The sequence below is a fragment of the Cherax quadricarinatus genome, chromosome 1 (assembly GCF_038502225.1).
Source record: "Cherax quadricarinatus isolate ZL_2023a chromosome 1, ASM3850222v1, whole genome shotgun sequence".
Classification (NCBI taxonomy): domain Eukaryota; kingdom Metazoa; phylum Arthropoda; class Malacostraca; order Decapoda; family Parastacidae; genus Cherax; species Cherax quadricarinatus.
The window spans coordinates 89,354,563-89,377,062 of record NC_091292.1 but is presented as its reverse complement, the minus strand read 5'-3'; the positions used below and the strand labels follow the sequence as shown (position 1 = coordinate 89,377,062).

At 47.1% G+C, this 22,500-nt stretch overlaps 1 protein-coding gene across 12 annotated transcripts in view; it reads left to right on the top strand.

Annotated features, from left to right (window-relative positions):
* LOC128689409 (protein abrupt) overlaps positions 1–22,500 on the top strand; it is a 503,752-nt gene that overhangs the window by 220,072 nt on the left and 261,180 nt on the right. The window contains exons 6-7 of one of the 12 annotated variants that reach the window (XR_011391809.1): positions 4,908–6,524; positions 6,558–10,303. The exons of 6 other annotated variants lie outside the window; for them this stretch is intronic. Coding sequence is in view for 3 of the 6 variants with exons in the window: in XM_070083581.1 (XP_069939682.1) it covers positions 10,569–11,137 (569 nt within the window). In the remaining 3 variants the exon portion in view is untranslated. Of the gene's footprint in view, positions 251–4,907; positions 10,304–10,568; positions 14,349–15,622; positions 15,889–22,500 lie in introns of those variants that run through there. 5 more of the 12 variants (XR_011391810.1, XM_070083686.1, XM_070083581.1 and 2 more) reach the window with 5 other exon arrangements.

Here is a 22,500-nt window from a genome sequence, read left to right as displayed (position 1 = left end):
CTCCTTACGTTACATTTAGTTCTTTTGATGTCTCTGGTGGAACGGGAGATTCGAAGCATGAATGTGCAGCCGACAAATTTGCAGAAACTGCGTGATGTCAATATGGATCAGAATCTCTAACGAATGTTTCCAGTACTTTGTTGAATCTAAACCACGAAGAATTTAGGCTGCTATGGGGTCAAAGTAGCGCCCCGCCATACCCAGTACTAGAAGGGTGTAACAGATAAAGTGCCCACTGAGTGTATATTATGAATGTGTAATGGGAATTATTATTATTATTATTATTATTATTATATATATATATATATATATATATATATATATATATATATATATATATATATATATATATATATATATATATATATATATATATATATATATGTCATTCTTAAATTTCTACTCTGCTTCCTATCTTACTTATTTCTAACTCTAGGTAAAACACAATTAGCAAAAAAAAAAAAAATTAAAAATTTTATGTGCAGCATGAATAAGTATCGTAAGTAAAATAAGTTAATCTATATGACTTACAACAGACTTAAAGTTACATGCTTTTGTATAAAACAAACATGTTTTAAAGATGAAATTAATGTAGAAATTTCAAAACCAAGTTGAATAATTTATTTATGAAAACTATAAGAGGAATGTTATTTCAAGTAGTGTACTAGTGATGGTGCAGCAGTGAAAGTTAACTTCTACTTAGAACTTAAATGTGAAATAAATACCAATTTAAAGTAGAGTAATATAAAATAGAGAGTAACACTTCTTTATGCTCACATAACATAGACTTGTAGTTAACACATTGCAAATGACACTACTTAAAACAAGTGATTTACAAGCCTAATTAAATCTTTTAATAGGTAAAGTAAGCATTAAAGTTATATAAATTGGTCCTGCTTTTCATATTGAAAGCGCGTGCGTGGGGGCACGCGCACGCGCGCTGTCACTGACATGACCCTTTATGTAGCCTTCAAGGTCTTTCTGGTTTGGCTTTCTGTTATCTTACGGGTTGTCTGGCTGTCCAGTTACCTTTGACCTCCGTTTAAGAAAATTCTCTTGTCTGCATACTCTCCTCTGTATTCTGGTTTCTTACTTATTTGTCTTTCTTTCCCTTTTCTGCAGTCACACTTTTAAATAATCAAAATTTACCACTGTGTTGTCACTGGCTTCTATTGGTAACATGCAGCTTGCTTGGTAACATGCAGCTTACGTTGCAACATGCAGCTTGCTTGGTAACATGCAGCTTACGTTGTAACATGCAGCTTGCTTGGTAACATGCAGCTTACGTTGTAACATGCAGCTTGCTTGGTAACATGCAGCTTGCTTGGTAACATGCAGCTTACGTTGTAACATGCAGCTTGCTTGGTAACATGCAGCTTACGTTGTAACATGCAGCTTGCTTGGTAACATGCAGCTTACGTTGTAACATGCAGCTTGCTTGGTAACATGCAGCTTGCTTGTTAACATGCAGCTTACGTTGTAACATGCAGCTTGCTTGGTAACATGCAGCTTACGTTGTAACATGCAGCTTACGTTGTAACATGCAGCTTGCTTGGTAACATGCAGCTTGCTTGGTAACATGCAGCTTGCTTGGTAACATTCAACTTGCTTGGTAACATGCAGCTTACGTTGTAACATGCAACTTGCTTGGTAACATTCAGCTTGCTTGGTAACATGCAGCTTACGTGGTAACATGCAGCTTGCTTGGTAACATGCAGCTTGCTTGGTAACATACAGCTTACGTGGTAACATGCAGCTTGCTTGGTAACATGCAGCTTACGTTGTAACATGCAGCTTGCTTGGTAACATACAGCTTGCTTGGTAACATGCAGCTTGCTTGGTAACATGCAGCTTACGTTGTAACATGCAGCTTGCGTGGTAACATGCAGCTTGCTTGGTAACATTCAGCTTGCTTGGTAACATACAGCTTACGTTGTAACATGCAGCTTGCTTGGTAACATGCAGCTTGCTTGGTAACATGCAGCTTACGTTGTAACATGCAGCTTGCGTGGTAACATGCAGCTTGCTTGGTAACATGCAGCTTGCTTGGTAACATACAGCTTACGTGGTAACATGCAGCTTACGTTGTAACATGCAGCGTGCTTGGTAACATGCAGCTTGCTTGGTAACATGCAACTTACGTTGTAACATGCAGCTTGCTTGGTAACATGCAGCTTGCTTGGTAACATGCAGCTTGCTTGGTAACATGCAGCTTACGTTGTAACATGCAGCTTGCGTGGTAACATGCAGCTTGCGTGGTAACATGCAGCTTGCTTGGTAACATGCAGCTTGCTTGGTAACATTCAGCTTGCTTGGTAACATACAGCTTACGTTGTAACATGCAGCTTGCTTGGTAACATGCAGCTTGCTTGGTAACATGCAGCTTGCTTGGTAACATACAGCTTACGTGGTAACATGCAGCTTACGTTGTAACATGCAGCTTGCTTGGTAACATGCAGCTTGCTTGGTAACATGCAGCTTACGTTGTAACATGCAGCTTGCTTGGTAACATGCAGCTTGCTTGGTAACATGCAGCTTGCTTGGTAACATGCAGCTTACGTTGTAACATGCAGCTTGCTTGGTAACATGCAGCTTACGTTGTAACATGCAGCTTGCTTGGTAACATGCAGCTTGCTTGGTAACATGCAGCTTACGTGGTAACATGCAGCTTGCTTGGTAACATGCAGCTTACGTGGTAACATGCAGCTTGCTTGGTAACATGCAGCTTACGTGGTAACATGCAGGTTGCTTGGTAACATGCAGCTTGCTTGGTAACATGCAGATTACGTGGTAACATGCAGATTGCTTGGTAACATGCAGCTTGCTTGGTAACATGCAGCTTGCTTGGTAACATGCAGCTTGCTTGGTAACATGCAGCTTGCGTGGTAACATGCAGCTTGCTTGGTAACATACAGCTTGCTTGGTAACATGCAGCTTGCTTGGTAACATGCAGCTTGCTTGGTAACATGCAGCTTGCTTGGTAACATGCAGCTTGCGTAGTAACATGCAGATTGCTTGGTAACATACAGCTTGCTTGGTAACATGCAGCTTGCTTGGTAACATGCAGCTTGCTTGGTAACATGCAGCTTGCTTGGTAACATGCAGCTTTCTTGGTAACATGCAGCTTGCTTGGTAACATGCAGCTTGCTTGGTAACATGCAGCTTGCGTGGTAACATGCAGCTTGCTTGGTAACATGCAGCTTGCGTGGTAACATGCAGATTGCTTGGTAACATACAGCTTGCTTGGTAACATGCAGCTTGCTTGGTAACATGCAGCTTGCTTGGTAACATGCAGCTTGCTTGGTAACATGCAGCTTGCTTGGTAACATGCAGCTTTCTTGGTAACATGCAGCTTGCTTGGTAACATGCAGCTTGCTTGGTAACATGCAGCTTGCGTGGTAACATGCAGCTTGCTTGGTAACATGCAGATTGCTTGGTAAATGCAGCTTGCTTGGTAACATGCAGATTGCTTGGTAAATGCAGCTTGCTTGGTAACATGCAGCTTGCGTGGTAACATGCAGCTTGCTTGGTAACATGCAGATTGCTTGGTAAATGCAGCTTGCTTGGTAACATGCAGATTGCTTGGTAAATGCAGCTTGCTTGGTAACATGCAGCTTGCTTGGTAAATGCAGCTTGCTTGGTAACATGCAGCTTGCTTGGTAACATGCAGCTTGCTTGGTAACATGCAGCTTGCTTGGTAACATGCAGCTTGCTTGGTAACATGCAGCTTGCTTGGTAACATGCAGCTTGCTTGGTAACATGCAGCTTGCTTGGTAACATGCAGCTTGCTTGGTAACATGCAGCTTGCTTGGTAACATGCAGCTTGCTTGGTAACATGCAGCTTGCTTGGTAACATGCAGCTTGCTTGGTAACATGCTTCTTGCAATCTCTCATTCGTTGACATGGGGTAGGTTATAAAATCATTGGTGCCTCCACGAGTCTTAGTCTCCACAACTGAAGTACCTGTGTCGATCCTAGTTGTCTGTCTGTTTAATTTTTAAATCCCTCTGTTAATAGTAGATTAATATTAGTCCTTGTTTTCTGTGCAGCTTTTTTGAGGATGATTGTTGTGACTGTTGTCTTTTTCTCCTGTTTTTTATTGAGGATGGAGAGGGTGGAATTTAAATGACTGATGTCTGAAGTTCAGCAGTTGTGTCTTTTATGTTGTCACTGAACTAAGATATATTCAGGCTTCTTAACTCGTAAAACGCCACTATTTCTTTACTATTATTACCACACCTCTTATGGTATCTTCTTACTATTTCTTTAAGCTATGATATCGTTGTGTTTCCTTTACTCTGCCCTTTCGTTCATTTATATCGTTCATGATTCCATCAGTATTCATGAACCACACTGATCCTCGTCATTCACGTTGTGTTAAGCTGTGGATTTTGTCTCAGTGTCTGATTGTGTGTGTTTGTGTGTACATAAGTAAGCAGTTTGGCTGGAGTGTTCTTCGTTGTCTACCATTTTCACCAGTATCATTAAATCCTCCGTTTGAACTCATCGTATTGTTTTGAGTGAAAATACATTACTGAATTAATTTAAATTACCAATTTATATTAAAATTTTGTATGTTGAGTAAAATATGAAAGAGTAATATTTATTACGGCACCTGGATGTTACATGAACCAGGATGTCTTATTATTGTCATCACTTTTCCTTACCTCATTCAATTTCATTAATATATTTTAACTCAAATAATTATTTTTTTACCATCTAGTTAATATTAAGGGCATGAATTGTAGTGGTGCTTATTCCGCAATGGATATTTTTTCCGGGTATTTTTTTTTTTATTTTAGCTTTTGAAATGTAAGATAATAAGGAATGAGAGTTATGGTGCACGAGTAGTGTGAGGGCGGTGCCTCTCCGGCGTCTCTCAACTGATGGTCGGTCGGCTGTTTCAGGCGGAGGGCTCGGCCTGCAGGCGGCGGTAGGCAGTGGCCAGTATAGTGTTGGGTCGTCAGTGTGTCGCCTGCCCACCAACCCACCACCCTCCGCCCACGCTGACTATGGTGGGTCTCCCCTCGCCGCCCCTGGCCAGCCCCCTCCCCTGGTCAGCCTGGAGCCTGTGTCGCCACAAGTGAGCTACGGTAGCGACGTGTCTGCCGCCTCGACGCCCCTCACCAGCCTGGCCTACACTCCGCCTGGGTCCCGCACCCGCCCTCCCACAGGGGAGGAGGTGGTGTGTGGCGTGTGCGGCAAGGTGTTGTGCAACAAGTACGTACTCAAGACACACCTGCGGGACATGCATGGTCCCCGCCAAAGTCACCAATGTCCCGTCTGTCACCGCATGTACGCCTCGCTCAACTCTCTCCGGGCGCACATGAGCGGCACCCACAAGAAGCCTCACCTCCATCAACAGCAGCAAACACAGCCACAACCAACACAACCACAGTCATCACAACCACAACAATCACAACCACAATCACAACCACAGCGGTACTAGGTGCCCCGACACTCCGTGTCATAACATCTCCCGCCAGCACTACCTGTCACATTCATCTTGCCATGCACGTGCTGTTGAAGGTGTATGGTGCACCTACACTTGGCACCCACCGTAAATATATTGTTTGGTAGAGTCACGTGTGCACCTTCTAGCAGGACACAAAGTGTTTCATGCTCACCATAGTAACAAGCAAGGGTGTGCCTCGTCTCGCCAGATACTCTTCAAAAACATTAATGTCAGTTCATGATTCATATCCCAAATATAATGAGGGAAGTATAGTAGTAGCTGATCTATAACAGTGCACATAATCTTCATTAGTAACTAGCTGAGCAAATCACAGAAGGGGTGGGGGCTCGAACTCATGGCAGGTGAGCCCTAAAACTCACAGGCCGGTGCAAATAACTACAGCAGATTACAGTCAAAAACATGTAAACAAATGAAAGTTCCTTAATTTGTACATGTTCCTGTTGTAGCTTTTTATACGTGAGCAGAGTAGAGCGTGACGCAGTACTGGTCACCTGCTGTTAGTGTGAATGAGAGGGCAACATGACCGAGAGATCCGACAAGTACATGAATAAGACACCTGTGCAACACTTGAGTCTGTATTATGATGACGTTTCACCAAAGCTTTATCAAATCAACATAGAGAATCAGTGGGAGACTTGAAGAGATCATTTGATGTGGTTAGTTTCCTACCCTTGATAAATCTGAAACAGATGCACGAGGTTAAAGTGTAGCACATGTGCCTCATTCATGAGAGAGAGAGCAAAGTGCTCTACCACAAACTATTTTACTGATGAGTAGCCTCGTGCCGTCAAGAAACCGACTGTTACAGTCTTCAAGATGCTTTTAATGAATTCATGGGCAGGTCTACACACAAGACTCGCGTGAGGTGTGTCACTGACCACTAACAACAGGGCAGAAAACCTACCACGGCACCACCCACTTAGTGGATTTGTGTGGGGCTGCTGGTGCAGGATGGATTTACCACAATATTACCACCACCACCAGGTGTGTAGTGTTGCCTCCATAACACCACCAGATGTGTGTGGTGTTGCCTCCATAACACCACCAGGTGTGTGTGGTGTTGCCTCCATAGCACCACCAGGTGTGTGTGGTGTTGCCTACATAGCACCACCAGGTGTGTAGTGTTGCCTCCATAACACCAGGTGTGTAGTGTTGCCTCCATAACACCACCAGGTGTGTGGTGTTGCCGTCTGGATGATTTACCACAACCACAACCAGATGTGTGGTGTTGGTTCTTGGTTGACTTGCTATACTACCACCACCCGATGTGTATGATGGCAGTGCCAGAGTGATACACCACACTACCACAAGGTGTGGTGCTAATGGTGTGAATAACGTGGTCACCAGTACCCTCCAGCCTTCATCATACTACCACCATCTGGTGTGGTGGTGGTGCTAGCACCGTGGTCATCAGCGCCACCTGCCAGCCTTCATCACACTACCACCATCTGGTGTGGTGGTGGTACTAGCACCATGGTCAGCAGCACCACCTGCCAGCCTTCATCACACTAGCACCATGGTCATCAGCACCACCTACCAGCCTTCATCACACTACCACCGTTTGGTGTGGTGGTGCTAGCACCATGGTCAGCAGCACCACCTGCCAGCCTTCACACTACCACTGGTGTGGTGGTGGTGCTAGCACCATGGTCATCAGCACCACCTGCCAGCCTTCATCACACTACCACCATCTGGTGTGGTGGTGGTGCTAGTACCATGGTCATCAGCACCACCTGCCAGCCTTCATCACACTACCACTGTCTAGTGTGGTGGTGGTGGTAGCACCATGGTCATCAGCACCACTTGCCAGCCTTCATCATACTACCACCATCTGGTGTGGTGATGGTGCTAGTACCATGGTCATCAGCACCACTAGCCAGCCTTCATCACAGCATGGTGCTAGTACCATGGTCCCAAGCACCACCTGCCAGCCTTCATCACACTACCACCACTTAGTGCGGTGGTGGTGCTAGCACTATGGTCATCAGCACCACCTGCCAGCTTTCATCACACTACCATCTGGTGTGGTGGTGGTGCTAGCACCATGGTCAGCAGCACCACCTGCCAGCCTTCATCACACTACCACCATCTGGTGTGGTGGTGGTGCTAGAACCATGGTCATCAGCACCACCTGCCAGCCTTTGTCACACCATCATCTGGTGTGGTGGTGGTGCTAGCACCATGGTCATCAGCACCACCTGCCAGCCTTCATCACACTACCACTGTCTGGTTTGGTGGTGGTGCTAACACCATGGTCATCAGCACCACCTGCCAGCCTTCATCACACTACCACCATCTGGTGTGGTTGTGGTGTTAGCACCATGGTCATCAGCACCACCTGCCAGCCTTCATCACACTACCATCTGGTGTGGTGGTGGTGCTAGCACCATGGTCATCAGCACCACCTGCCAGCCTTCATCACACTACCATCTGGTGGTGGTGGTGCTAGCACCATGGTCATCAGCACCACCTGCCAGCCTTCATCACATTACCATCTGGTGTGGTGGTGGTGCTAGCACCATGGTCATCAGCACCACCTGCCAGCCTTCATCACACTACCATCTGGTGTAGTGGTGGTGCTAGCACCATGGTCATCAGCACCACCTGGCAACCTTCATCACACTACCACCATCTGGTGTGGTGGTGCTAGCACCATGGTCATCAGCACCACCTGCCAGCCTTCATCACACTACCACCATCTGGTGTGGTAGTGGTGCTAGCACCATGGTCAGCAGGACCACCTGCCAGCCTTCATCACACTACCACCATCTGGTGTGGTGGTGGTGCTATCACCATGGTCAGCAGCACCACCTGCCAGTCTTCATCACACTACCACTGTCTGGTGTGGTGGTGCTAGCACCATGGTCAGCAGCACCACCTGCCAGCCTTCACACTACCACTGTCTGATGTGGTGGTGGTTCTAGCACCATGGTCATCAGCGCCACCTGCCAGCCTTCATCACACTACCACCATCTGGTGTGGTGGTGGTGCTAGCACCATGGTCATCAGCACCACCTGCCAGCCTTCATCACACTACCATCTGGTGTGGTGGTGCTAGCACCATGGTCATCAGCACCACCTGCCAGCCTTCATCACACTACCATCTGGTGTGGTGGTGCTAGCACCATGGTCATCAGCACCACCTGCCAGCCTTCATCATACTACCATCTGGTGTGGTGGTGGTGCTAGCACCATGGTCATCAGCACCACCTGCCAGCCTTCATCACACTACCATCTGGTGTGGTGGTGCTAGCACCATGGTCATCAGCACCACCTGCCAGCCTTCATCATACTACCATCTGGTGTGGTGGTGGTGCTAGCACCATGGTCATCAGCACCACCTGCCAGCCTTCATCACATTACCATCTGGTGTGGTGGTGGTGCTAGCACCATGGTCATCAGCACAACCTGCCAGCCTTCATCACACTACCATCTGGTGTGGTGGTGGTGCTAGCACCATGGTCAGCAGCACCACCTGCCAGCCTTCATCACACTACCACCATCTGGTGTGGTGGTGGTGCTAGCACCATGGTCATCAGCACCACCTGCCAGCCTTCATCACACTACCATCTGGTGTGGTGGTGGTGCTAGCACCATGGTCAGCAGCACCACCTGCCAGCCTTCATCACACTACCACCATCTGGTGTGGTGGTGGTGCTAGCACCATGGTCAGCAGGACCACCTGCCAGCCTTCATCACACTACCACCATCTGGTGTGGTGGTGGTGCTATCACCATGGTCAGCAGCACCACCTGCCAGTCTTCATCACACTACCACTGGTGTGGTGGTGCTAGCACCATGGTCATCAGCACCACCTGCCAGCCTTCATCACACTACCACCATCTGGTGTGGTGGTGGTGCTAGCACCATGGTCAGCAGCACCACCTGCCAGCCTTCATCACACTACCACCATCTGGTGTGGTGGTGGTGCTAGCACCATGGTCAGCAGGACCACCTGCCAGCCTTCATCACACTACCACCATCTGGTGTGGTGGTGGTGCTAGCACCATGGTCATCAGCACCACCTGCCAGCCTTCATCACACTACCACTGGTGTGGTGGTGGTGCTAGCACCATGGTCATCAGCACCACCTGCCAGCCTTCCTTAATGTTCCTGAAATCATCCCCCATCATCCTAGTCCTTAATTAATGTTATTGTCTTAGCATTTAAATTTCCTAAAAAATCAATGTTATAAAAGTTGATGAATATATATATATATATATATATTATATATATATATATATATATATATATATATATATATATATATATATATATATATATATATATATATATATATGGCGGTGTTAATGTAGCAGCACCGTGTGGAGCACCACTAGTGGCGGTGTTAGTAACACTACTGGTGGCGGTGTTAGTGGAGCACTGCCGTGTGGAGTACCACTAGTGGCGGTGTTAGTGTAGCACCGCCGTGTGGAGTACTACTAGTGGCGGTGTTAGTGTAGCACCGCCGTGTGGAGTATTACTAGTGGCGGTGTTGGTGTAGCACCGCCGTGTGGAGTACTAGTAGCGGTGTTAGTGTAGCACCTCCGTGTGGAGTACTACTAGTGGCGGTGTTAGTGTAGCACCGCCGTGTGGAGTACTACTAGTGGCGGTGTTGGTGTAGCACCGCCGTGTGGAGTACTTCAAGTGGCACCGTGTGGAGCACCACAAAGGTAGTGCTCCGTGCATCTGGGTTTGTCTTACCGCCGCAATGTTAGCTGATCATCAACCTTCTTATTATTTGCCCAGTTGTGTCTGTCTTGTAGTATTGTGCTAAGTGCCAAATCAACTGTAGATTATTTTATATTGAAATAAAAGTACGTAATATCACCAATATCATTATCCATTACTATCTAGTAAGAGAGTTTATGGTTAGATTACTGTAGTGACGTTGGCAGTATAGATGTTGCTTAGTGGTGAGGAAGGGAAGTGGTGGAGGCGTCTTAGTGGCTGTGCCCGCCACAGTAATGTGTGATCCCTGGTGAGTGTGTGGGGATGGGGGAGGTGCGCTGGGGTGAGGCAAGGCACACTAACACTGGGGGATGGTGGTGACCGCCGCCCGCACTCTAAGGTGTGTGTTTTGCTGTTTCAGGTGGGCGGCGGTCACTGCTGCACACGGCGTGCGTCTGTCCGTACTGCAACAAGGTGATCAGTAACAAGTATAACCTCAAGACGCACATACTGGACAAGCACACAGTGCAGACGGAACGATTTCCTTGTGAATTGTGTGGGCGCATCTACTCCACCAAGCACTCCCTGGCCACCCACACCTCTACCGTGCACCGCGGTGACCGTGCCGCCCACCATCACCACCACCACCATCACCACCACTCCCGAACCGCCCCCACTACCCACCCGTCACCCGCCACCCACCTCCCGGTGCACGCTGACACTAGACAACAACAGCAGCAGCAATCACTGGGCGTGTCTCAACCACTAGCAACTGACCCCCAGGTATCTGTGGGGTCAGTGAGCGGCGGTGGGGGTCCTGTACCAGTGATGACCTCAGCAGGGAGCCAGGGACCCTCCCTGGCAGAAGTGGCATCTCAGTTGCCCCCGGTGTCCCTGGAAGGTGGCCCCACACACGAGCAGATCCAGGCCATGGCTCAAAGTTTGGCTCAGTCTCTGCCATCTTTCCAGTCCTTCCCCGGCCTGGAGTGATGCTCTCGTTGACCCACACTACTCATGCATTATTAGTGACTTGTGATAATGGTGTGCAACATTAAGCAACCACTCCAGCCTATCACAATATATATATATATATATATATATATATATATATATATATATATATATATATATATATATATATATATATATATATATATATATATATATGCCGTGCCGAATAGGCAGAACTTGCCATCTTGGCTTAAATAGCAACGCTCATCTTGCCATATAGGACAAGTGAAAATTTGTGTATGCAGTAATTTCGCCAAAATCATTCTGAACCTAACGAAAAAAATATATTTCACTGCGTTTGTTTAGTATTAAATTATTGTAAACAAATCTAAAATATATTTAGTTGGGTTAGGCTAAAATAAATTGTTTTTATTATAATAAGGTTAGGTAAGTTTTCTAAGATTCTTTTGGAGCAAAATTAAAATTTTTACATTATGATTAATGATAAAAATATATCTTTAAACGTATAAGAATTTTTTTAGAAAGAACTTAATTTTATATGAGTTCTTGCTAATTGTCCAGTTTTACATATTCGGCACGACATATATATATATATATATATATATATATATATATATATATATATATATATATATATATATATATATATATATATATAACCCCTCGCAATCATCACATAGAGGCGAGGACACACACACGTCACACAGGCAAACACAATAATTACTGGTGACAGCGAGGTATCTGGCAACCATTCCCACTGTCAGTGTGCATAATTCGTCATCTTGTCACTCAAGTTGTAGGAGGTAACATAGCAGAGCTCAGCCTCTCACCACCTCCACCACTGCTGCTGCTGCAGTTAATTCATTCTCAACACATCTTCCAGGACATGTTCTCACCCACTTAATTTTGTATGGCCACTTTCATTATAATTTTGATTATGGCTAGGGCGCCATCACTCGTCTTTATTTTGTGTTGGCTGGTGAGGTAGCCAGGTGGTGGTAACACGTGACCCAGGGGGTGGTGACACCTGACCCAGGTAGTTAGTGAGGTAGCCAAGTAGTGATGACACGACTCAGGTGGCTGGTGAGGTAGCCAGGTGGTGATGAGGCGTGACCCAGGTGGCTGGTAAAGTAGCCAGATGGTGGTGAAACATGACCGAGGTGGCTGGTGAGGTAGCCAGGTGGTGGTGACACGTGACCCAGGTGCCTGGTGAGGTAACCAGGTGGTAGTGACACGTGACGCAGGTGGTTAATGAGGTAGCAAGGTGGTGGTGACACGTGACCCAGATGGCTAGTGAGGTAGCCAGGTGGTAGTGACCCAGATGGCTAGTGAGGTAGCCAGGTGGTAGTGACCTAGGTGACTAATGAAGTAGCCAAGTGTTGATGGCACGTGATCCAGGTGGATGGTGACTAGGTATTGGTGACACGTGACCCATGTGGCTAGTGAACTAGCCAGGTGGTGATGACACACGTGACCCAGCTGGCTCTTCATGAGAATCTCTTCCTCTTATCCTAATCAAATATAGATGCCGCCATAGCAAAATCTTTTTGACAAGTAGTTATAGTAGTTAATACTCTCCCCGGTCTCCCCCCTCCCCCTCCCCCCCTCTCTCTCGTGTGGTAAAAGGCAGGAGTGGACGTGTGAGTCAGACCTTAATTGTCATAACACTCGGTTAAACATCACTCTGGTAATGTCTTAACTGGCTCGTTGAAAAACACACACACACACACACACACACACACACACACACACACACACACACACACACACACACACACACACACACACACACACACACACACACACACGTACACACACACACGTACACACACACACGTACACACACACGTACACACACACACACGTACACATACACACACGTACACACACACGTACACATACACACACGTACATACGTACACACACGTACACACGCACACGCGCGCACACGCACATGCACACACGCACATGCACACACGCTCGCTCTCGCGCGCACACACGCACATGCACACACGCACATGCACACACGCTCGCTCTCTCTCTCGCGCGCACACACACACACACAGGTGGGACAGAAAATGATATCGAAAACTTCTGGAAATTTTATTATGGCACAGACTATTGGGAAATGTTATGGTATAAAAAAAGGTTGTTGTTATTAACGAGGACTGGGAGCGCGTCACGCCCTCGCCTAACACTGTCCACCCGGATTTTCCAACATTCCTACATTATGTAATCTCCTCCCTTCCTCCCTCAAAACTGCGGATAACCTTTTCGTGGGGTGGGAGGTGGACATTGCTTGAGTAATAGTTGTCTCCTAAGCACAGTCCATGGATGAAGAGCCTGTCAGTTTCTCTGATATAAATGTGAGGCTGAGTTCAGGCGCCATTGCGGCAGTATGGGATGTATCAACTCCGAGTTTGTCTGAAGTGAGCCTAGAGATGGTCGAGGAGCCGAGGTACTCTTGCATCTTTCTGCGTCTTTCGTTGTTCTAGGAAATTTAACTGCGATATTATAATTGATCATGAACGAGTTTAGGAGCGGTTTTCATGATACTGGAATTGCTCTTGTAGAGGAAAAGATGACACAGGAATCTAAAAAAGCTGCTAGACAAGCTGCTCTTACTACCTCTCACCTCCACACCCCTATTTTATTTTTCTCATCATCCTTATAAGCAAAAATGGATGAGTCTAGCTCGCTGAAGCTTCCAGTGTCAAAAGTGACCGTGAAATTGCACTGAGGTAGCTTATTGCTATGACTGAATCGCAGTAAAAGAGAAAAATTAGCACAAGCATTGAGAATCTGGGAGCGGTGGCAGAATAGGCAGAACACAAGTGACGGAGCATAACTCGCCCTGGTATCAACTTACAACAAAGTTGACTTTCTCTTTAGTAAATAAATATTGATTGCTATACTGTCAGCTTGTTGCATTGTCTCAAGTTGAAATTGACAACAAAATTGCTGTTAATCGTTATTGACTTGGTGGTGAGATAATGTTGAGGTGACCTCCACCACCTGACCGTTCCTGTAATTCCTACCACCTGACCACCCCAGTGATTGCTACCAGGTAGCCACTCCCTGGTAATCACTAGCAGGGCACCCACCCACCTCTTGTGTTCACACCATTGCCACCTGACTTGTGTACATAAATCCAGTCGCTTCCTTCTTATCGCCTGCTTGAAGCCGCTCTTATGTTTAATAATAAATTTTAATAAAACTATTTTAGATATTTGCTTTGTATATTTGTCCTATAGCTTGAGGTGGCTAGGGGAAGCCATGCCTGTTGGGTATGTACTAGAGGGAGACGAGAAGCATGGATTGTGGGGTTGTATTGTGTTGAGGGGAGACATGAGTGGTGTTGGTGAAGGCTGGCAGCAGTTGCACCACTCTTCTCCACTTCACCACCTAGCTTTTCTTTCACCTACTCCCTTTCCCTTCTTGTCTTCCACTTGCCTAACAAATTTTGAGTTTGCCTTGTGTGAGAAAGATCAAGAGAGTATTTGTATGATGTAGAGTAGGTGGAGGAAGGCACTCGGAGGTCACTCACTGACCAGGGCATGTTTATAATTCGTTGCAGGGGTGTTAGCGGGCGGTGGCGGCTGTGGGTCTGGAGCATGGGAGGGCCCCGCCGCGTGCCCCGTGTGCCTCAAGGTACTGTCCAACAAGTACAACCTGAGGACGCACATGGAGGACAAGCACTCCCCTCTGCAGCACGTGTTTCCCTGCCCCATATGCCGACACGTGTACAAGACTCGCAACTCCCTCCACAACCACTTCTCCATGCGACACCGCGGACTTAGGATGCCCAAGATGTGAACTCTTATTACTAGTGCATCTTTATCCTTATTGGTCATCACACGTTACACCAGTGAATAAAAAAAATGAGAATAAGTTATACTCTCGTAAAGTATAATAAAGTGAGGGGGGAATAAAATAAGAGATAGAGATGAAGCAATCTAAGAGGGCCCGGGACAGGTTCACAAGTGATCCTATTGCTGGCTACGGTAACCTACTTACTTCTTACAATAATGAGTTGATAACATACAACTAGTGAAACCCGCATTTATGTAAGTTTTGATATTGGTGTGTGTATTGTAATGGCTTGGTGTAGGAGTTGAGGTAGCAAAGAGTGTGGAGTAGGTGGTGTGGTATGTAGGGCAGGTGGGAGTGGCAGAGCAGCAAGGGTAACCTTGTCAGTATCCCGGATACTGTCACTACCTCCCCGACCGCCCACACCTACCACACCCACTTACACTCCACCGTGGAACAATTCACATCTGTTTCCATCGTACATTTATCTTATATATGAATGCAATGCATAATTCCTAACTTAAAAAGAGTAAATGTAATTTGTGTGTGTTTTGGTTGAGGTGTGAGGAGCGGAGTGCAGGGAACTCCTGAGTAAAGCAGAGGCAGCAGGTGTGAGGTGTGTGTTGGGAGTGGGCATAAGGTGGGTTTGTCCGGTAACAGAGTGTAACGGGCGCACTGTTGTTGTCATTGCAGGCGTGGGCGGGGTACTGGGAGACAACAAGCCCAAGTGGCAGTGCCCGGTGTGCTACAAGTTACTGAGCACGCGCTCCAACTTAAAGATCCACGTGCAGGACAAACACTCGTCGCTGCAGCACGCCTTCCCCTGCCCAGTGTGCGGCCACATCTACAAGACACGCAACTCCCTCCACAACCACATAAGCATCCGCCACCGGGGTGTCAGGATGCCACCCCCGCCCCCACCTCCTCCACACCCACTCTCCTAGTTCTGCTGCCCCCTACCCCTCCCGTCCCCCATCTCCCACCCTCATAACTCCGGGGGCGCCGCTAATCACACTCTTTACTTTACAAGACCTGCAGGATAGCTGCCCCCTCACCACCACCTCCGGGGACACCACGTGCAGTCCCTGATACCTGCTGGACATCTGAGGGCATCACCACCCTCCATCCCAGGCCTGCAAAAAGGACTCCCGTCACCTTCATGTAGGCTGAGACACCCCATCCGCCTCCGTACATGTGAGGGAGGTCTACTGCCTCGCAGCACCACTATATCCTGGAGAGCGAGGCCACTCCCACAAGTGCACCTGTACAAGAATGCCTGCCACTGGCCACCAGTATATCCTGGACGGCGAGGCCGCCCCTGCCACCTGTAACGGCTCCATGCTTCCTCGTCATGGTCACCGCCTTTATGAGCGGCATCCCGTGGGACACCTCTCCTCCCCCGCTCCTCTACCACCTACCGCCGTGCCACCAACCACCTGCCGACCGCCATCCTGCAAACTTGACAGCGTCTGAAAATAATCTTGACAGGCTGTATTTAGTGAGGAACAAGATTGCTGTGACCACTATTGAATATACAGTAGTTATGCATTGTTATTACATTGTATACGACACAGGTACATCTGCAGACAGACTTATGTCACACATTAAATTTAGCATTGTTTTTCACACTACACTATATAATACACTAGTATGTTGATGCTGTCCCGCACATACATAAAGTGATTACACACACACACACACACACACACACACACACACACACACACACACACACACACACACACACACACACACACACACACATATATATATATATATATATATATATATATATATATATATATATATATATACATACACATACATACATACATACATACATACATACATACATACATACATACATACATGTAAGACGCAATATACAAGAGCTGTTAGAAAATATTTTTTTCATAAATAAAATACTTGATTATTAGAATGAAATAAGATCAATTATATGCTGTAACAACTGGAAATACAAACAAAAAAACACTATAACTGTGAAACAAGACTGGATGCTGTGTTCAGAGACTCATTTTTTACAAGTACCACTAGTATAACCTAATACACACACCAATTGATAGGTACACAGTATTAACATAAGGACCAGCAAGGAACTGGTCCAGTATGTACCGTGGTAGTGAGCCGAAAGTACTTGCTGCAGAGTTGACTGGTTCAGGTGAGACGAGCAGGGAGCCAGGCCTCACACGTGACAAGGTGTGTTCTGTATTGTTAAATAATACTGACTTGAAGCACTCTCTCACTCACCCAGTATTCTCATTGTAAAATGAAAGCTTTGTGTATATACTGGAGACCTGAGCCTTCACAAGGGGGGAGGCAGTCTGTACCTGCCTCACCCACTGGGGAGGGAGTCATACTTACCTCACCCATGGGGAAGACAGTCCATACCTGGCTGACCCACGGGGGTGGGAGCCATACCTGCCTCACCCATGGGGAAGGCAGTCCATACCTGCCTCACCCACGGGGGTAGGGAGCCATACCTGCCTCACCCACGGGGGAGGGAGCCATACCTGCCTCACCCATGGGGAAGGCAGTCCATACGTTCCTCACCCATGGAGAAGGCAGCCCATACCTGTCTCACCTATGGGGGGAAGGCAGCCCGTACCTGCTGGCTGAAATAAGCAGCACTATTATTTTCTGTTTTGTGTCAGGTGGGTTGGTTTATACCAGTGACCTGTATTTTATTGTCAGGTGGGCTGTTTATGTCAGTGACCTGTGTTTTATTGTTAGGTGGGCTGGTTTATGTCAGTGACCTGTGTTTTATTGTGTCAGGTGGGCTGTTTATGTCAGTGACCTGTGTTTTATTGTGTCAGGTGGGCTGTTTATGTCAGTGACCAGGTCTTGAGAGGTGCCTACATTGAGGAAAAACTAAAGGAACTGACCCTAACGATTGAAAGATGGGAATAGCAAAGATATGATTAACGACATGAAGTATATTGGCAGAAATTAATATGGCGAATAGGAAGTGACTGACTGCAAAGACCAGGAGCAATGCAGATGGAATCTTAAAACACAGTTGACTTGCATTTTCAGTCACTGGGTAATAGGAAAGTGGGACAACTGCAAGTAGAAGTGGGTGAAGCAAACTGTTCATAGTTATAAGTGTAGGTATGATATGGCTCATAACGTTAGATACCACTAATGCCTCTCGATGAAGCTTAATAAGCGGAACCAAAAGCCAAGACTTAACCACCGCAAATTGGTGAGTTAACTCCTCCCCCCCCCCACACACACACTGAGAAAGGTGGGAACACGAACTTACCTCTGTTTTGTACTTAAAAAATATATAAATGCACATTTCCCTGTTATGATGTTCTTACACACATGAGGTGAGAACACTAAACCGTTGGGGTTGTGCAGAATTTTATAATATCTTTATTTACTACAAGTACATGTACAAAGTATACAGTCCTAGCTAACATCAACGACATATGTACTACTATGTAGAAAGCCGCTTGTTATGCAGATCATTTCGGGTAAATTAGGTCAGTTTTGTCCCAGGATGTGACCCACACCAGGTACCCATTTTACTGATGGGTGAACAGGGACAGCAGGTGTCTCATGAAAACACGTCCCTGTTTTCTAGCCGTACCCAAGGAGATTCGAACTCCGGACCTCAGTGTGTGAGCTGAGTGCTCTAGCAATCGAACTACGGAAACACCCTTGGGAAATAAGAGGTAATCTAGTTAGATGTAAGGAAGAGGCCAGATCAGATTCCTTGAATCAAGAGCCCCTCACCTATATCGAGAAATCTTTGAGGGGATTATTGTTTTGGCAGAATTATTAAAACTAGTTTTTATGTTAGATTTTGGTGGTGGGGAAAGTGTTGAGCAGGAAGCAGAACCAGGGGTAACAAGCAGGCAGCAGAACCAGGGGTAACAAGCAGGCAGCAGAACCAGGGGTAACAAGCAGGCAGCAGAACCAGGGGTAACAAGCAGGCAGCAGAACCAGGGGTAACAAGCAGGCAGCAGAGCCAGGGGTAACAAGCAGGCAGCAGAACCAGGGGTAACAAGCAGGCAGCAGAACCAGGGGTAACAAGCAGGCAGCAGAACCAGGGGTAACAAGCAGGCAGCAGAGCCAGGGGTAACAAGCAGGCAGCAGAACCAGGGGTAACAAGCAGGCAACAGAACCAGGGGTAACAAGCAGGCAGCAGAGCCAGGGGTAACAAGCAGGCAGCAGAACCAGGGGTAACAAGCAGGCAGCAGAACCAGGGGTAACAAGCAGGCAGCAGAGCCAGGGGTAACAAGCAGGCAGCAGAACCAGGGGTAACAAGCAGGCAGCAGAACCAGGGGTAACAAGCAGGCAGCAGAACCAGGGGTAACAAGCAGGCAACAGAACCAGGGGTAACAAGCAGGCAGCAGAACCAGGGGTAACAAGCAGGCAAAATAACCAGGGGTAACAAGCAGGCAGCAGAACCAGGGGTAACAAGCAGGCAGCAGAACCAGGGGTAACAAGCAGGCAGCAGAACCAGGGGTAACAAGCAGGCAGCAGTACCAGGGGTAAGAAGCAGGCAGCAGAACCAGGGGTAAGAGGCAGCAGAACCAGGGGTAACAAGTAGGCAGCAGAACCAGGGGTAACAAGCAGGCAGCAGAACCAGGGGTAACAAGCAGGCAGCAGAACCAGGGGTAACAAGTAGGCAGCAGAACCAGGGGTAACAAGCAGGCAGCAGAAACAGGGGTAACAAGCAGGCAGCAGAACCAGGGGTCACAAGCAGGCAGCAGAACCAGGGGTAACAAGCAGGCAGCAGAACCAGGGGTAACAAGCAGGCAGCAGAACTAGGGGTAACAAGTAGGCAGCAGAACCAGGGGTAACAAGCAGGCAGCAGAACCAGGGGTAACAAGCAGGCAGCAGAACCAGGGGTAACAAGCAGGCAGCAGAACCAGGGGTAACAAGCAGGCAACATAACCAGGGGTAGCAAGCAGGCAGCAGAACCAGGGGTAACAAGCAGGCAGCAGAACCAGGGGTAACAAGCAGGCAGCAGAACCAGGGGTAACAAGCAGGCAGCAGAACCAGGGGTAACAGGCACCAGAACCAGGGGTAACAAGCAGGCAGCAGAACCAGGGGTAACAAGCAGGCAGCAGAACCAGGGGTAACAAGCAGGCAGCAGAACCAGGGGTAACAGGCAACAGAACCAGGGGTAACAAGCAGGCAGCAGAACCAGGGGTAACAAGCAGACAACAGGACGATAATAAACTGTGCACGATTAGGGTCACAAGTGACATGGTCCTTAGGCAAATAGATAAATTAAAACCTAACAAATCCCCAGGCCCTGATGAACTGTATGCAAGGGTTCTAAAGGAATGTAAAGAGGAGCTTAGCAAACCTTTGGCTAATCTTTTCAACATATCACTACAAACTGGCATAGTGCCAGATAAGTGGAAAATGGCAAATGTGATACCAATTTTCAAAGCAGGTGACAGGTCCTTAGCTTCGAACTATAGACCAATAAGCCCAACCTCCATAGTGGGAAAATTTATGGAATCAATAATTGTCGAGGCAGTTCGTAGCCACCTTGAAAAGCATAAATTAATCAACGAATCTCAGCATGGTTTTACAAAGGGGTGTTCCTGCCTTACGAATTTATTAACTTTTTTTCACTAAGGTATTTGAGGAGGTAGATCATGGTAGTGAATATGATTTTGTGTGTATGGACTTCAGTAAGGCTTTTGACAGGGTCCCACATCAGAGACTATTGAGGAAAATTAAGGCACATGGAATAGGAGGAGAAATTTTTTCCTGGATAGAGGCATGGTTGACAAATAGGCAGCAGAGAGTTTGCATAAATGGGGAGAAATCAGAGTGGGGAAGCGTCACGAGCGGTGTTCCACAGGGGTCAGTGTTGGGCCCCCTGCTGTTCACAATCTACATAAACGACATAGATGAGGGCATAAAGAGCGACATCAGCAAGTTTGCCGATGACACCAAAATAGGCCGTCGAATTCATTCTGACGAGGACATTAGAGCACTCCAGGAAGATTTGAATAGACTGATGCAGTGGTCGGAGAAGTGGCAGATGCAGTTTAATATAGACAAATGCAAAGTTCTAAATGTTGGACAGGACAATAACCATGCCACATATAAACTAAATAATGTAGATCTTAATATTACGGATTGCGAAAAAGATTTAGGAGTTCTGGTTAGCAGTAATCTGAAACCAAGACAACAGTGCATAAGTGTTCGCAATAAAGCTAACAGAATCCTTGGCTTCATATCAAGAAGCATAAATAATAGAAGTCCTCAGGTTGTTCTTCAACTCTATACATCCTTGGTTAGGCCTCATTTAGACTATGCTGCTCAGTTCTGGTCACCATATTACAGAATGGATATAAATGCTCTGGAAAACGTACAGAGGAGGATGACAAAGATGGTCCCATGTATCACAAATCTTCCCTATGAGGATAGACTGAGGGCCCTGAATCTGCACTCTCTAGAAAGACGTAGAATTAGGGGGGATATGATTGAGGTGTATAAATGGAAGACAGGAATAAATAAAGGGGTTGTAAATAGTGTGCTGAAAATATCTAGCCTAGACAGGACTCGCAGCAATGGTTTTAAGTTGGAAAAATTCAGATTCAGGAAGGATATAGGAAAGTACTGGTTTGGTAATAGAGTTGTGGATGAGTTGAACAAACTCCCGAGTCCAGTTATAGAGGCCAGAACGTTGTGTAACTTTAAAAATAGGTTGGATAAATGCATGGTGGGTGTGAGTTGGACCTGATTAGCTTGTGCTACCAGGTCAGTTGCTGTGTTTCTCCCTTAAGTCAGTGTGACCTGACCTGACTAGGTTGGGTGCATTGGCTTAAGTCGGTAGGAGACTTGGACCTGTAGGCCTGCTCCAGTGTTCCTTCGTTCTTATGTTCTTAACAGAACCAGGAGTAACAAGCAGGCAGCAGAACCAGGGGTAACAAGCAGGCAGCAGAACCAGGGGCAACAAGCAGGCAGCAGAACCAGGGGTAACAAGCAGGCAGCAGAACCAGGGGTAACAAGCAGGCAGCAGAACTAGGGGTAACAAGCAGGCAGCAGAACCAGGGGTAACAAGCAGGCAACAGAACCAGGGGTAACAAGCAGGCAGTAGAACCTGGGGTAACACGCAGGCAGCAGAACCAGGTGAAACAGGCAGCAGAACCAGGGGTAACAAGCAGGCAGCAGAACCAGTGGTAACAAGCAGGCAGCAGAACCAGGGGTAACAAGCAGGCAGCAGAACCAGGGGTAACAAGCAGGCAGCAGAACCAGGGGTAACAAGCAGGCAGCAGAACTAGGGGTAACAAGCAGGCAGCAGAACCAGGGGTAACAAGCAGGCAACAGAACTAGGGGTAACAAGCAGGCAGCAGAACCAGGGGTAACAAGCAGGCAGCAGAACCAGGTGAAACAAGCAGGCAGCAGAACCAGGGGTATCAAGCAGGCAACAGAACCAGGGGTAACAAGCAGGCAGCAGAACCAGGGTTAACAAGCAGGCAGCAGAACCAGGGGTAACAAGCAGGCAACAGAACCAGGGGTAACAAGCAGGCAGCAGAACCAGGGGTAACAAGCAGGCAGCAGAACCAGGTGAA